The 17975-nt window shown below is 39.6% G+C and overlaps 1 protein-coding gene across 1 annotated transcript; it reads left to right on the top strand.

Annotated features, from left to right (window-relative positions):
- Positions 1-6054: 6054 nt before the first annotated feature.
- RBM43 (RNA binding motif protein 43) lies at positions 6055-17130 on the top strand (the record flags this gene model as incomplete). The annotated part of the gene is made up of 6 exons (XM_084256021.1): positions 6055-6129; positions 8062-8525; positions 8907-9099; positions 13889-14099; positions 15653-15741; positions 16369-17130. 6 exons carry the CDS (start codon positions 6055-6057, stop codon positions 17128-17130), a joined length of 1794 nt encoding a protein of 597 aa, XP_084112147.1.
- Positions 17131-17975: the final 845 nt, after the last annotated feature.

The following is a 17975-nucleotide window of genomic DNA, read 5'->3' as shown; positions in this document are numbered from 1 at the left end:
TTCAGTAAAAGTTCTAAATTTAAACCTATCCAACGATTTAAGCCTACTAAAACACAAAGAGAAAATCTAAAAAGAAAAGAAAAGCTTGGCTTTTTGTTTCTGATATTTTATTTTTAGATTTTAAAATAGTTATGCTGTCATCAGAAATACTCATTCTTACACTTGTCTTTGGAATGAGAGAGAGCATTAAAACTGGAAAGTTTATAATAAATCTTCATATTCACCATTTTGGAAAAAAATCTCTCCTGGTTCAGTTTTTCTTTTGAAATAATAGGCAATTTTACCTCCCCAAAATAATAAGAAATTTTTAAAGAACTTTATTTTAATTGTAATTTTTTAAAAAGATTTATTTATTTTTATACAAGAATTGGGGTACAGGCCAGAGATGCGGGAGGTGAGAGGATTCACCAGAGACAGAGCAAGTAACAGAACAGGCAGACGGACTGAAGTACACTCCTGAGGGGAGCAGTGGGCGAGACAGGAGAGGTCTGGGTCTGTCCCACCATGTGGGTTTCTCCCTGGCCGTCCGGGAATCAAACTTGTGATGCAGTGGCTGCAGATTGTTTCATAGGTTGTGTCTTAATCCCTGCGCCACCGGGAAGGCCCCCCCTTTTTTTTTTAAATTGCTATAACATTGGTTTACATCACTGTATTTGACTTAGGGGATAGGTTCACAGCTCTCTTCAACAGTATGTTACCACACCATACCCAGTGTCAAAGCATCCATAATCCTCCATCACAGGCCATAGGACCCCTCTCCCCCTTTTACCCCCTCTCTCCACCTCCACCCTCTGCCTCTGGTAGCCTCGATTCTACAGTTAGTTTCGTTACAGGGCAGGGAGAGGGGCAGCCCAGACCCTGCAAACCTGCCTAATCTAAATGGGTTCTGCCACCCGCCACATCAATACAAAACATATGCGACTTTAATGGGAAGGAACTTTACTACAATTAGGAAACAATACAGGAAAGCAAAGAATATAGTTTCTAAATCAAGTACCCAAAGTTACCTGTCCCCTTGTGGGCAAAAGTCCACCCAGACAGGACTGGCCCAGAACAAAAGCCTGCCACAAGTCTAAAGCATCTTCCAGTGGGGACCCACAGAAAAGGATCAGAAACAACCAGACAAGTCTGGAAGGAAAAGAGCAAATCAAAATCACGACAAAAACCGCCATTGTCACCTCCCCACGGGTCTCTCACCCACATCTGTGTCACCCAGTCCACGACCAAAAGGCAAGCGCAGTTTCTTCACGTGTCTCTCAGGTCCATGTGCCTCCTCCAGGTCTCCTTCTGGCTCCATCCTGCTTCCTTCCTTCCACAGTCTCCTCTGCAGCTTCTTCTTTCCCTGCTCGGCTCCACCCTCCATTCGGGTGGGGCAGGGAACCTGGAACCTCCCCCTTTCCTGGGGACCACCCTGTTACAGTGTCAGGACTTATTCTGGTTTAGTTTTGTCTGTTCCTTTCTTTTGTTTTTTTATATTTCCTCTGTGAGTGACATCAAAAGAAACTTAATTTCTACTGGTGCAGTCTTACCAGCACAGAAGTTATCATGAGTAGGCTGTGGCAGACTGCCAGTAAATTTTTTTTTCTGATATTTAGGACAAAATTTGAAAAGTCATTATTTGTTTCTTTTGGGATACTTCTTTAGGTAATAATATAGATAATTTCATTCAGTTCTAAATTTTCACAATGGTTTTTGATAACTATTTGTGATCTAAGAAAATTGTACTTTTTGATTCTTTTTACCATTCCACCCGTGTGTGAAAAATCTTGGTCTCTCGTTCATTTCTCGAATTTTAGAAATATTATAGGAGTGTTGTCTTAGAAAATTTACCAAGGCATAATATACTATTAACATATTGAATATTAATTGAGGAGGTTAGTGTGTGTCTTGGATGAAATAGCTACATTAATTAAGCGTTTAAAGACATTGTCTATATGATGAATAAGGAAAGATAAGTATGTGAAATTACAAGTTCCCCTTGCTGTTTGTAAAGATTTTTTCAGTTAAGACAAAATAAGTAATGCTATAGTGACAAACTCCTAAATCTAAAGCTCTAATGAAATGAAAGTTTAGTTTTCATTCATGCTGAATGTTCAACCCAGGTTTGTAGGACTCTGTCCTAATCACTTAGTCCCCATGGAGAGAGGCTTCCAATTTATGGAGGTGAGGATAGTGAAATCTGCGGTGTCTTGCACTAGCAATTAAACACCATGACTATTGCCATTTCTTCTCACATCTCATTAGCCAGAAATAGTCACCTGGCCTCAGTGAAACATAAGAGGACTAGAACATTTTTTCTTGTAAAAATGAGCAGAACCAGATAAAATTAAACCAGAATGATAATAATAGTCCATCCTGTCCTACTACTAATCAAAATTTGGATCATTCTTCTTTACACATGAAATATATTCACACCTGTCCCCAAAGGTGAAAAGCAAAAGATTCCCTCCAACCACAGCATCAAACTCAAAGTAAATGAACTCTAGGTAATTGTTGAAAGTGTGCTACCCTAAAGGGAGCTGGAGTTCTCTGAGAGTATCTGTTTACTTTGCATATGGAGTTCCAGGAGGTTAGAATTTCTGCAAACAACTTCTTCCCAGAATTGACTCCTGTTCTCTGAGGATATACTGCCTTGTTCTCTACTAACTAGAAAAACTTGTTCCAGCAGTAACTTATTCATTTGTATAAGCATAAACACAATTCCATGCTATTTTCATGTTCCTTTGTTCATATCTTTAGTAGAAGCTTGGGCTGGAGAGTGAAAGGCAGAGCTGCACTCCATGGCACTCTCCCACCCTCCCTCTGCTGCAAATTCATTTAGACTCTGAGTCTTCTTTAATAGCTGAGAACTTCATCTGCTGTCTGGCACATAATACTGTCAGAACAATGAACTCTGAACCAGTAAATAAACTGAAGGAACAGGACCCCACCCTATGCTACCAACATCTCAGATTTTTTGGAATAGAACTCCCAGTGTGCATGAACTGGATTTCCTAAATCATGTGGCTGGAAAGGAGAAAGGAGAAAGTAAATATATTGAGGTGAGCCAGGGAGGAGAGGAGTCATGTGGAGAGTGTGTCCTTTCCCCCTAACACTTTGGCATGCAGTCTCTTCAAGGATGATGGCAGCTGCTATTTTGACCTGGAGTAGATTTTCTAGTTGGATAATGCATGGGGAATTTCAGATCTCTTCACCTCTCTGAGCCCACTGGGATCTACCCAAATCATACCTCTTTTGTCTTTGTCAAGATGTGCCCTGGACAAAGATCTTTGAACACACTAAAAGTCTGCTTCTTTGCCTTTTTTAAAAAAAAGATGTATTTATTTATGCATACAAGAACTTGGGTACAGACCAGTGGTGTGGGGGGAAAGAGGATTCATCAGAGACAGAGTGGGGAACGGAACAGGCAGATTGACTGAAATGCACTGCTGAGGGGAGCAGCAGGTGAGACAGGAGAGGTCTGCTGCGCTATGTGAGTAGCTCCCTGGCAGGGGATCGAACTCGTGCTGCAGTGGCTACAGACAGCCTCATAGGTTGTGTCTTAACCCCTTGAGCCACCAGGGAGGCCCTAATTTTGACATTTTTTAAAATCACTTACCTCATCTCTTTTCTTCCACTACCCCCCTTGTCTTTTGCCCCTCCTTGGAGCATGTTATAGATTTCTATTTGAATCTATGTAGCCTGAATTATAATTCTTTGATCCCAAATAAATATACTTTACCTTTTTAATGGTCTCCTGAATTTTTAGGTTAAAAGCATATACAAGTTCAATGGTCACTCTAGGTCAGATTCGGGTTTAGTGACACATCTGTGTAGGCCACATTCCTGACTCTCATCCTAGATTGTTTTAGAGAAGATCTCAATTTGGATTAGGTGATAATGTGCATACAGTTAATCTCTGATCTTCCGCCAGCTTCAGGGACTACTTCTAGTTCCTCTTTTTATGTTTTTGTCTCTTCTGGTCAAATGGAATCATGCAATATGTGCCTTTTGTGTTTAGTTTCTTTTAGCATGATATTTTTGAGCCTAATTCTTAATTATGTATTCGTATTTCACTCCTTTTCATTGCTGAGTAGTATTATATTGTATAGGCATACATATAATACATGATATTATATTGTATATAATACATATTGTATATGATGAAGTGTGTGTGTACAATATAATAAACACACTACATTTTTTTTTTATCTTTTATGCAGCTGATAACCAATTCACTCATGTGAATTGGCTATATGTAAAATGTTGTTATGAACATTTGCATTAAGTCTTTGTTTTCATTTCTCTTGGGTAGTGTGAAACCAAGCTTAGGCGAGGTTTCACCATTTTGTATATCCTCCACCTTGATATGTTAGTCCTTGTACAGCCACATTCCGGAGATAGTTTCAACAGTCACAACCCTCACTCTACTTGGTGATGAAAAAGCAGACCACCCCAGCTGCCAATGAGGGCAGTATTATCCATAAATGGGACAGCATCTCTAACTGTCCAATCAGTTTGAAACTGTAACCGAGAGCACCAAAAGGCCTTTGTAGTAGCCAATGAGTAATTGCCAGATTGTTTCAAAATTCGCGCCTGCTTGTGACCCTATTTAAGACCCCTGCTTCTCTGTTCCGGGCTCTTGATATCTGCCACTGCGCTGGTAGGTGCCATAAGCCCGGACTTGAGTCTGTAATAAACTCCCTTTTGTGTTTGCATTGGCTATCTTTGGATTCTTGGAGGCTATGCTCGCCGAGTCTGCTGATCTTGGGCACAACAGGTAGAAGAGAAATTTCTTGCCATATGGTAAATTTGTATTTAATTTTTTGAGAAACTTCTAAACTGCTTTAAAGGGTAACTATAATATTTTTATATCCCCACCAGAAACATAGGCCTATTCCTATTTTGCCACATTCTTGACATTTGTTATTATTTGTCTTTTGGATTATTGCCATTTTAGTGAATGTGGAGTGGAATCTCGTTGTGATTTTTAACTTGCATCACTTTAATAACTAATGATGTTGAATATATTTTCACGTGCATATTATCCATTGGTAAAGAATGTACTCACATTTTTGTCCATTTTAACCTTTTTTTTAAATTTTGAGTTGTAGTTGTGTGTTCTGGACACAAATCCTTTATTAGACAGGGGATTTACAAATATTTTCATAGTTTTCCTTTATTCTACAAGGCATATTGGGTGATGTTAGTAAAAATTCTGTTAGTGGGCAGAATGAAGGGCAACCCAGGTCCCCCAAACTTTGCATGCTCTGAATAGGTTCTACCATCTGCCACATAAAGACAAAGTGTACTCTTAGTGAGACCTTCAATAGAAAAGTACATTAATAGAATCAGTGTGCAATAAAGAGAGGGAAGAGAAAAAGGAGAGCAGTTTCCCAATGTAAAACCCAGTATTACCCATCCCCTTGTGAGTAAATGCCCAGCCAATCAGGGTTAGCCCAAAGTGGGGCCACAGAGGCTGGAAAGCTGGCCTGAGGCACAAGTCTAAAGTACTTTCTGGCTGTGAGTCATAAGAAGGCACAGAAGGGGCCAGGTAAGTCTGCAATGAAAGGAACAAATTAAAATACAAGTCAAGAAAAAGACTGCCATTGTCAGGCTCCCCAAGAGTCCCTCACCCACAACTCTTCTAGTGTCTCCTGAAAGCCCAAGGCTAGAAGTAAGCATGGCTTCTTCTTTGCTCCACAGGCCTCCCTCCAAGTTTTCTTTCCAAGTCCTCTCCCAAGTCCTCCTTAGCTTCCCCTTGCTGCACAGCTCCACCCTTTATTAGGTGGAACAGGAGCATGGAAGCTCTTTAAATTATTGTTACAGATTCAGTTATTTAAGACATCAGTTTTGTCACAACATAGATTTTGTTATATCCTTAGCAACTTCCTAGTGCAACTGTCTTCTATATGGTAGGTCAGTGCTGCACTTTCCTTCAATACGTGTTTTCATGAGCAAAGAAGAAAGAGTCGAAGACCAGTGCTGGCAATGAAATGTTTCCACTCAAATATGAAACATCAGTTTTCTCACATTTCATTGTGCCTAACAGCAGGGGGTGAGGAAGGGCTATCCATGTCCCTGTATGGAGAAGAACAAGGACTATTGATGAAAACTATCAATGTCGATCATAAGGGGGAAGACAACAAGGTGTTTTCAGAAAGGGGTGAGGACTCTGAAGATGGAATAATAGGGTGATGCAATAGTAATTAACAGGGTGAAGGGAGAGACAAATTTAGATGGAGTGATCAGAAACAGACTCTAAGGAGGGGTCATTTGGGCAAACCAGTTAAGTGAAGATCAGGGAGGAAACCTCCAGAAGGAAAAGCTGTTAAAAAGCTCCAGGCTGGATAGCTTGTTGATGGTCTAAACAGAGGGAGTGAGGACAATGCTGGGAGATGTGGCTTGAGAGCAGATTAAGGCTGTTTTTTTCTCCCCATAAGGAATGCAATTTTATTTAAAGTATAACAATGGAGTGTTTAAATAGGCCTCAAACTTGATTTATATTTAAAATTTAAAGTGTAACAATGGAGTGTTTCAATAGGCATCAAACTTGATTTATATTTAAAATTATTATCCTGGGCGTGGTATTTGGAATGGGTTGAAGGGGAAATTGAGGGAGTGAGCATGTGATCTGGGTGGTAGAGGTGAAGGTGGAAGGGAGATGAAGGAAAGACTGATACTGGGTGTTTTGGATTGGTGGTTAGTGGGATGGGCTAACAGAAGTTAAGATGAGCAATTATTCTTGAATTTGAACTCTTAGGTGGCTGGTGCTACTGTTTACTGAAGGGGAGGAAGGGAGGAAATAGAGTTCTGCTTGGTCTTTTTAAATCTCATGTGTGCTTATTACACACCCATGCAAGCATTTTGTGAAAGGGTATCTGAAAAAGAAAATTAATTAGATGTCCAGGTGGAGAAGATCAGGGTGAGGCTGGAGGAGGGGGGTGTGTAGGAGTGAAAGAATTCAGCAGAGACAGAGTGGAGATCAGAACAGGTGGATTTATTGAAATACAGTGCTAAGAGAAGCAGCGGGTGAGATGGGAGAAGTCTGCCCAGGAAGGAAGATTTGAGGCTCTCTTGTTTTCGTGGGCTTTCTGATTTGGGGTGCCAGTTTGCACCAGTTATCTGCTGGGATGTGTGGTCTTTGGTACAGGCCTTTGATTCAGAAACACTCTGGCCTCTGCTTCTGCATTCCTACAACTGGGCTGGTTTTTCTGGTCATGGTGGTCAGGTTTTATGGCCTTGTCCTCAAGGCAGCTTTATCTATTTCCTTATCTATTCCAGCCTCCCAAACTTGCCTGCTGGGTCAGGAGTGGGGACCTAGTTTTTAACCTTCTTCAATTGTACCTACACATTAGGGAATTACATATAGATTGTTAGAAGATAAATGTGGGCATATTAAACATTTTAAGAGGTTATTTGAATAAAAACTATGCAATAGGGCAACATCATACAGGAAATGGTTAAGATCATCCCTCTGACTAGAGTCAGGGCAAGATTGATACATGGAAATGGGGAAGCAAGAAAGGCAGTTTTTGGATTGCCTCATCACTTAAAGCCCAGCTGGCTGGCTGACTGATCATCCTAACCTCGAGACATTTATAGGTTTAGATTTTGATTTTTCTCTGTAGGATACCCTGGCTTTAGAGCCACATTAATCTAACAGCATCCTTCTTTAACAGGAGCTGCCTCATTCTGTTGTAAAATCATGTGGCCTGGGGCCTTGTAGATGCACCAACAGCTATATAATAAAGAACACTATTCATGGATAAACTGAGTGGCTCCCAGTTCAAAAAACATGTGCATTATAAACAGTGCACAACTGGATTACTGTATCTTAATTTCACTTGTGCACTAAAACTTAAGTTCTGAAAGTGAGATCCCTAAGTCTAAGGATACACACAGTTTTACACTTTTTTATACTTTATATTTTAAAAGGGACCAAACTCCTTACAAATGTTTGCACCTGTCTACCACTGCAGCAACATTGATGCTTCCTCACAATATGACTTTTTATTTTTGTGAATCTAATCATGAATAAAAGGGAACTATTTATGACTTCTGTTTTATTTCTTTATTTAGGAGTGTATTGAGTTTCTTCATATTTGCGTCGACTTTACCCTTTTTCATGCTCTTTTTGGCTCTGGCTTTGAAGCTGTATACGACTGGGGTACCCCTAGACTCGAGGGTCGGAGAGGGGGCCAGGCAAGGATAAGACAGCAGTGCAATCTCTCTGTTAACAGAATCCGTGCGTTTTTCATTCCTATCCGATACTGGCCTTGGGCTGCGGAAGTGACAGAGAGGAGGCAAGATGGTTGGGGAGAGAATGAGGTGTTAGGAAAGACATCCAGAGTCCACAGAGCACCAGGACAGACGCGGCAGCCAGGGAATCCCCAACTTTCTGCTCGGGAATCCTCCAGGCCTTCCTCCAGAAGTGGTTTCAAAAGTTGTGAAATTACCGCGGGCGCCTGGCCGGCAGCAGCCTTCCCAGGCCCAAGTCCCCTGCCTGAAGTTGCAGAACAGCGGGGAGGGGAGGAGCGGTCCTGGTATTGTCTCCAAAGTAGCAGAAACAAAAAAAACGAAACCAAAAGCTGCCGGTCTGCTCCCGCTCGCCCTGAGCGCGCGGCTAGAATTTGGCCCCTCTAGCAGCCGAGGGCACCTCTTTCCTCCGCCATGGCAAGTTGCTTTTGATTTGGGTCTTACAGGGCAGGGTCGCCCCCCTACCGTGGCCAAGATCCCTAGAAGGATGAGGAGCCCGGGGTGGGTGGGGGGCGTGGGCGGGCGAGGGTGCGGGCCTGGCCTCTGGGCGCGCGGGGGAACCCCGAGCCGCGCAGAGGTCCCTGTCGCCGCGGCCAAGCCGCCGGCAACATCGCCCTGCTGTCTGCACCTTCCCCCGACTATTGTGTCGCATCTGAAATTCACTGCAGGCGCCGCGGGGGGCTCCGCGCCCGGAGCACTGAGCGCGCGCGGCCGTGCGCATCCACGCGCATCCAGTGCCCTGTGACCGGGGACACGGGGGTTTCGTTCCGGGGTCACTTCGCAGGCAGTGTGAGGTCTCCACTGTGGGCCTCCCACAACTTGGGGGACAAGAGCCGAGAGAATTACCCAGAAATGGAGGCTGTAATTTTCCTTTGAAAAGGTCTAGTAAGGGCTCGAGTTAGGAAGGCATCCGGTGTCCTCTAGCTGCCTTAGTGGGAATGCGTCTTGCTGTGACCTCCGTTCTTTCTCCAGACACAAAGGGCTCTGTGTTTTCACCATCTGTGCCGGCTACTAACAACAGTTAGCAATTTCAGGATTTAGTCTTTCCTTTCGTGTTCTCTCCATCGTGCTCTTAAAAGGAGTGGCAAGAACTTTAATTTCTGGTCTGAAATGCTAGGGTCCCGGGAATGCAAAACCAAGTGTTTACCGGGTGCCAGTAAAGGCAACGTCAACAAAATTAACTGATTTTTCAGAAAAGAAATAGAAATGAAAGCAGTGAATACATCTCAAGTATTTCTCACGAGTGTCTTACAAAAAAAAAATAACCGTTTTTTGTTCTATCTTTTCGCTTTCTCTAGAGTGATCAGAAGCGTTTCATAAAATATATCACTGTTATTAGGAAAATGCCATCATCACCTTACTACATTGGCTAAAATGTTGCCCCTGTTTCAAAATTCTGTATCTCTATGTGGTAATTCTTAAAAGGACTGTTTCCAAAAAATCTTTTTCATCTTAATTGTGGATAGCCATCATTATTCATAATTGACCTCAATAAAATTATGAGTGTTTGCCATACTGTCTCAAATTTATGAAAGAAAGTTAAGGAGGAAAATAATGGCAGGTTATTGAAATACTTTTTTAGATTCATAAAAATCAGTGAGTTCTTACAAAACAAGACCATGCCTTGAATGCTATCTCCTCATACTCTGTGGAAATAATGACACAAGAAGTTTCTTTGACTTCAACGATAAATTACATATATTGAATTAAGAAATATGGCATTAGTATTGTTAAGGGCAGAGGTGGAATAATTTAAATTGAATATTTTTCTTTGACATTGATCAAGAGCAAACAGGAAACTAATTCACTAGCCATTTACCCATTAAGGTTGGTGTGGACTGTTAAAGCCTGATATATAGTAAATTGAGACAAATCTATTAATTAAAATTTCCTGGAAACCTGAAAAATCTGTTTTGTCATCTTCTCTGGTAGGAAGAACTAGTTTGGGATAATCACATTGTGCTACTTGGGGCTAGGATGGAGAAACTTTTTATATTTACTGTTTGTGCAATCTATTTGTCTGTGAATGTTATGGAAATTCTCCATTAAATGTAGCTTTCCTACCACACAGCCAATAGATTAGTATGAGTTTTATTTTAATGAGATACTCCTTTTGTTTTGTATGTCCCAAGATGAGCCCTTGTCATCCCTCATCCTCTGTCTTTTTGCTTTTGCCGTGAACTTTTATTTTGCATTTTTAATTTAATTTTACCATTCATTAAAATTTGTTCTTGGTTTTTAAGTCCTCTTTTTCATGAAGTCTTCTTTGACTGCTTTAGCCATAATTAATCTTGTCCTGATCTTGCATGGCACTTATTTTGTATTTTAGCATTTTATTGTGAATGTCTTTGTATCTTTCTCAAATTGTTGGGTGTTGTTCTGTTTCCTGCTGTGAAGAAATAGTTTTCCCTCATTCTGTGCCTACCAAGCTCTGTTGAAATAGTTAATTTATGTGTCTGCTACCCTTTCAGAGGCCCCATTCCTTTTGTCTTTATGTTGATTATCCTAAAGCCTATCCAAGACCCCACACATAAGTACTCAGTAGTAGTGGAACTGAATTTCAGGCAAGGTGTGTGCTTTATGTCTTTGCATGTGTTGTCTATGGTGCCCAGCATAATGCCCGGCAGAGAACGCATGTTTACTTAATTCTGTATTTGTTAGTTGATTAACTAATTGACAAGATACAAGATACTGTATGATACTCTGTGAACTGAAATATGCTGTTGCATCAGTTATATTTTTCCACATTATTTTTATAGCTATCAAAGAGATGCTGAGCAAATGCATATTCTGGAGTGTAGTCATCATTCATATTCTATTGAATTCCTACTATAAAGTGAGGGCTTTAAATTTTATTGATTATTTTTGTAGCGTTCCTAACAAAATTTTGATAGTATTTCTGATTCTCTGTAAGAGATTATTCTACCTTTCCCCCCAACTTCTGTTAGTTTTTTCTTCGTTCTAATTTTAACAGTGTTGAATGTTTCCATTTTATTCTGTAATCATATTTATATCTTTGGTATTTTGCAGGCTCAGTAGAAGTAGTCTAAAAGTTGAGAGTTTACTTTTTTTTTAAAGATTCATTTGTTTATACAAGAACTGGGGTACAGGCCAGATGTGAGGGAGGGTGAAAGGATTCACCAGAGACAGAGCAGGGAACAGAACAGGCAGACTGACAAAATACACTGCTGAGGGGAGCAGGGGAGAAACAGGAGAGGTCTGCTGCGCCATGTGGGTTTCTCCGTGGCCAGCTGGGATCGTGGCTGCAGAGACTGGGGACAGCTTCATAGTGCAGTACTCAAGCGCCTGCGCCACCAGGGAGGCCAGAGAGTTTACATTATTATGCCAATAGTAAATACTGTTATAGCAGGGCCTTAACCAGGGTGCTGTGGTTGTTTTTTCTCATTTTGGTGCAATGTCATGTTTTTTTCCCATCTTCTACTTATAGGAAAATGTTTTTAATAGCCCGGTCAAATGAATTATCTTTTATTCCAAATTGTGTTACACATTAGTTTGTTTATGGTTATTGCAATATAAGTCTTAATGAGAGGCAAAGAATTTATTACAAAATCAAAGTGAGGGTTCCAACCCAGGAAATAGTTACACTAATTTACTTTGTAAGAACTGCTCCTACAAGCACAAATTTGAGTTCAGTTTAGATACCATGTTACAGAATAGCATACTTGTGGAAGAAAAAAAGGAAAGGTGAGTCATTGATATTGATGCAAAAAATGTAATTTTTTTGGCAGGGTGCCCTTGTTTTCTTATAAACACAGATCGCTTGACTTCTAAGTTATCTTCTAGAAAGAAATATTAATGATATTTATGTACAGAGAAGGGCAAATACTCCAGTTTAATTATTTTCTTGACTTCTGAAGAATGCATGGTGGAGCTGCAAAGGCTGGGTCCCCATTTTTAAAATCTTTAGTTGGTTTCTTGGGGTTTTGTGGAGGTTGGAAGTTTGTTTTATTAGCAAGTGTCACATTCTTGTGTGGCTGCTTCACAGAATAGAGCCTGCTCTGATTTTAAATCTACCAGATGGCTTTGCTCTCTTATTTGCTAGGAGATTCCCAGATCATTCATAATATGTTCACACTTAAGATCTTTAGACATGGGACCTTTTAAAGGCTCTAAAGGGAGGGGAACTTGCTGTGGTGTGCCAGCAACCACACTAGTAAGTCATATTCTCCCCAGAGTGTTCATTCAGACTTTTTTTTAAAAAGTAAGATGTTTTTTTCCCAGAGTTTGTCATCTAGCTGCATTCATGTATGTGCGTGCTGAAGCATGGGCGTACACTCATGGAGGGCGGGTAGGGGATATGGGACAACTGGCACAATTGCTTTACTATTAGCCTTTCAGTTTTTGGTCAATTTTTTGTTTCTGAGGTTCTACCATGAAGGTTGTTACATTTCCACTGCAACTCTTTTTTTTCATTCTAGTTAGTTCCTTCCCTCTGTCTTACTCTTGTACATACTTTGTATATTTTCAGTCTTCCAGAAATTTGTTGAAACATTTCCCATGTTGATTTCTCCCTTTTACTGGGTTTATTCTCTTTTTTATTCCTTTGTTTTTATTTTGAGACATTCTTGGGATGGACAGGACATTGCATTCATAGATTGTCTTCCCAGTCTGGAAAGTTTGAAGTAGTTTGTCTGTCACCAGTGGAGTCCTGCTTAAGGTACAGATTCTGTTACAGGGCTACCCCAATGTGAAATGGGTTGGCCTGACTATGGGTCCTCACCCGCATGCTCTTCAAGCCAGCAATTCCTCTGAACTGAGAGCTTCAAACATCTTTGTAATTCATTAACCATTACCAAGCCCATGAGAGAGTCTGGGGGTGATCCTCCCCAATCCTCCTTGGGGGTGATTTAGGATAAATTATGTGTGTGCTCTGGCATAATCAGGCTGGGCTAATTATATAAGCATGCGGAGCCATTTATAGGTGCATTTTCCTACATGGGACCAGTGAACAAATTAAAACACTTAAACAGAAACCCCTTCACTGAATAACCCAAGTTCAAAGAGAGAATCCAGGGAAGGATCTGCTTGCCTTTGGTTCTGTGTGCCCAGCATGGTGGCAGGGCCTGCAATAGCATATACTCTCTGTGGTTGAACTTCTTCTCAGATATGTGCAGGAAAGCAGGCTTTACTCCATTGCAGTCCTGTTACTGCCAGGGTTTTATTTTTTATTTTTTTAAATGTGACTTGTTCCTGATCATGACCCAAAGAAGTAGATATGTTTCTTATTTGGCTTATGTACTTTTGTTTCAGGATTTAGAAATCATACAGATATCTCTGGATGATTGGCTTGACCTTTTGATTATAATTAAAATATTTTATCTCCTGATCTTTTTCTTTATGACTTTCATTATTTTTAGGCCTTTCTAAAATCAGACACTCAATAACTGGTGTTCTTCTCATGATTAAAAAAAGGTTTCACTTTTTACATTTAACTCTCAAGTTCATGTAGTTTATGTTGGCATGTGGTGTGATTTAAGGATCTTTCTTTAATATATTTTTTCAAGTATCTAATCAGCTGCACTAATATCTGTATTGAAAAAAGGCACCTCTCACACTGATATATGATGTTGCCTTTATTAATTCCAATTGTATATATTTAATATTTAAAGAGTATCTTACTCTCTTCTAGGCATCCACTTTGAATGTCAAGGAATCCAAATCTTCTGAGAGAACAATTGTAGTTGCTGGTCTTCCTGTTGGTCTATTTAATAACCACTTACTGACTACTTTAGTAAAGAGTCACTTCCAAGACATTAAGAATGAGGGTGGAGTAGTAGAAGATGTAATATATCCAACAAGAACCAAGGGAGTTGCATATGTGACATTCAGAGAAAAAAAAGGTATTTCCAAATCATGTTTGTATCCTTGGAAACATTTCTAAAATGAAATTAAAAATTAAATTTCATTAAAATGATTCATAGGATTGATAAAGTTTAAAGTAACTTTAAAAATATTCTAAGTATAAAATGACATCATATTAGCAAGAATATATGTGAAAAATGATTTATGATAATGTTGTTGGGGGTTGCAAATTCTTTTTTTTTTAAGGTTTTATTTATTTATTTTTGCATTGAAGAACTGGAGTGTAGGCCAGAGGTGCAAGGGGGCATGGTGAGAGGATTCACCAGAGACAGTGAGGAGCAGAACAGGCAGATCTACTGAAATACACTGCTGAGGGGAGCAGTGGGCGAGATAGGATAGGTTGGCTGTTCCATATGTGAGTTAACCTAGGAGGTGTTTAGATGGGTAGTTGGGAGCCAGTTCGTTTAAGTAGCTTATTGGTCAAGGCACAGTGTCTGGATTTTTATTCTGGGTGAGTTAGGAAACCACTGGAGGGTTTTTTTTTTTTTTTAATTTTAAAAGGAAGGTTTATTAGGAAAAGGAGAAAGAAAAAAAGAAAGACACCTGCATAGACACAGGTGGGTCTTGAGAATACTGGAGGTTTTTGAACTGAAAAAATGTGACCATTTTATGCAGATGCTCAGTTAGGCAGCTGTGTGGAGAATAGGAGCTACTATTCATCACCAGTCTTGCTTAGGGTGGTAGCAGGACAGGTGACTGAGAAATGCTTGGTATTGCTGATGATCGAATAGGATGCATCCTTTCTTTTTTCTTTTTTTTTTTTTGTGGGACCCTCACCGGCAGCCGGGGATCGAACCGGCGCTACAGAGGCTGCAGGCAGCCTCGCAGCCCAGCACTCAACCGCTGCGCCACCAGGGGGAGGCCCAGGATGCATCCTTTCTTGAGCTGGGCAACACTATACTTTTGGGAGAGTTATAGTTATCAAGAATTGAATTTTGGGCACTGAGACACATACTTGCATAGTGAATTAGAGATTTTCACAGCAGAGGGAGAAAGGAGGTCCTGGCTGAAAATAGAATTTTGGAAGTGACACATATATAGATGATACATAAAGCTTGGAAACTGTTGAGCTCACCTGGGTGCTGGTTGTAGGTTAGCAAAGAGATTAGAGGCTTGAGACCAGTGGTGTGAAATACCTTGGGAATGGAAAGAGAAGGAGAATTAGCAATGGAGCCTGAAAACTTCAACTGGTGAATCAAAGGAAAGCAAGACGGGTGGTAGCTTGGCTTCAAGAAGGTCAAGTCTCCTCATGGCTTTAATTAACAGAGTAGGGAATTTACTTCTAGGTTTTTGTTTGATATAGAGATGCTTTTTTTTTTTTAAGTTTGATTAAGGTCACATTTACAAGTAAAATGAAATTTAATGTGTTAACTAAAAGGGAAAGCTATTTCCCTTAGAGAAAATCTTACTGTGAATTTACAGAAAAATCTTATGCTTTTTAAATAATAGAGGTGAAACAACCTTATCGGTATTGACATGATTATTAATGTATCATGCCACCAGCACTTCTGATGGCAGTGTTTCTACTTAGTTGCAGAGAATATTATTAGAAAAAAGAAACACCATCTAGCAAAGAAAATTGGATCTGCTCAACTCACAATCTCTCATTTTGGTGAAAAGGTAAGGTGTGAATCAGTTAGTTTTTGCCTGCTCTGATTTTTGTTTCTATATGTGTTACTTAATGCTTTTAAAGTGACAGTGAACTTTTGCACTGTCATGGATGATGTTGGGTATCTACCTCAGGACTTATTTTGGGGGGAGATTAAAATGAACATCAAAAGTAGGACATTCCTGGAGAGTAAGAAAAGGTGAAAATAAGAGCAAAAAGTTACAGTTTAATACATCAGTTTAAAACTTTATTCTGTAAGAAAGCCAGAGTTCTAAACAGCCATCTGATGAACTTTGGGCTTAGAGAGCACTTTAGGGGGTTCCATCCACATAGCAGAGCCCGAATAGTTTATGTCTATAGGTTCTGCTTAAAATTTGCTTCAGAAAAGCATTCTGTATCTAAAAAGTACTCTAATTTGGAGTATGTGATGAGGGACTGTGTATACCCACTGGTAGATTATGATCTTAATGGAATTGTGGATCCCTTTGGTGGACTGCTGTGGCACAAGAAGTCAGTCTGGGTTAAGTTTCGGGCCTGGTTTAAGGCAACTGCTGTGGAGACTGAGAAAGTGGCAGAAAAAGAATGGGCTTATCTAGTCTCTCCTCGGCTGTTTTAATTTCTCTCTCTTTGAATTTTAGGTTTTTAGCTCTGTAAATGCGACCCTTGATCTTTCTGTTTTTCGAAGTCAAGTCAGCCTAATAAGCCTGGTAATGGACTTGAAAATGGAAATTCCACATTTATACTTCGGTCCTTTAAGATCCAGTGGAAGAATCTCCATTCAAGGATCATTTCTGGATTTCAAAAGACTCAAAGAATCTTTGCTACTAAAAGCAAGTTCTCTTTTAGAAGAAAACAGGAATTTTATCAGTGAGGGGGAAAAGTGGCATAGAGAGAGTCCCAGAAGGAGTCTACAGAGAAGTAGTAAATCTCTGGAGTCACCTAGACCATCACTACCTGAAAGTACTAGACATGGAGAAATGCTTGTCCTTGACACAGATGTTTTCCTTTACATGAAAAATAAGCACAGATTTTATGAAAGCACATTAAAAAAATTTCATATGCTATGTAAGGAGAGAATCGATGGTGAAATTACCACAATTTGTATAAAAAGTACACAAGATGATTCTCAATCAAACAATGAAAAACAGGTGAAAAAGCTCATTGAGAAGTTTTCACATGATCTTCATTTTAAGCTTAGAAAAGAGACATTTATTTTGGAAGGAAAGGAAGAAAGAGAGAAAAGAACTATCAAGTCAGCTTGTGAACAACTAGGTTTAAGGTACTTTCAGGTCTTGACTAATTTTTATAAGACACATATTGACATTATAGGATCTTCTTCTGACATTTACTTGTTTAAAAAAGAGGTCATGAAATTAATAGGGCAAAAGGTTAAGTTATAAAATCTCAGTGATAGCAGTGATTATGGCTGCTGCTTTCCCCTTATTGCTTCATAAGTGATGGCAGGAATTATGATATTAGGTTTGCTCACATGATCTCATTTAATCCTTACCACCATCCTTCATCATCGGCATTGTTATTGTCATGTTATAGAAGAAGAAAGTAGATACCTGATATAGTAAAACACTTGTTTGAAGTTATCCAGCCAGAAAACGATGGGCTGTGTTTAAACCTAGTTGATTTGAATACAAAGATGATATATAAGGTATGAAAACTTGAAAGCATCTCACTAAACTGTAAAGAAATCTCACTTTCTCTACAGCTCTGAATTCTTAGAAACAAAAACCAGCCCATTATAGATATCTGGGCACTGCAGGGACCCTCCATTGCTAACAAAATACAAACATCTTTTTTATCTCAAAGTAGACAAGATTATGATAATGAAACTTTAATCAGTAGAAAGGTATAGCAAAATCTCTGTATATGTTTTCATTTTTCTCAGTCATCTAAATTTCAAATATGCAAGCAATTTCCATTTCTTTAAATACAACTATTTAATTTCTGTAAAAGTGAACACTTTTTGTAATGTACTGGAAACTGCTGTTTTTATCAAGTGCCTGAAAAAGTTTCTTTTATTTAAAAAGATGTTTCATTTTTACATTGTTTCTAGTTTTGTATTAGTGTGGGTCTATTCAGGAAATAGATACCACACAGTAAATGAAAAAAGAATTGTGAACTATAACAGGGGTTGGAATATAAGGAGGAATTGGTTAATAAGTGAAAACTGCATAAGGAAACCTTTACTAAAATTGGAGTTGGGAAGACCTGTAGAGGGAGCAGTTACACA

This window comes from Talpa europaea (assembly GCF_964194135.1).
Source record: "Talpa europaea genome assembly, chromosome: 1".
NCBI classification, from domain to species: Eukaryota; Metazoa; Chordata; class Mammalia; order Eulipotyphla; family Talpidae; genus Talpa; species Talpa europaea.
This window is presented reverse-complemented; position numbering and strand designations above follow the sequence as displayed.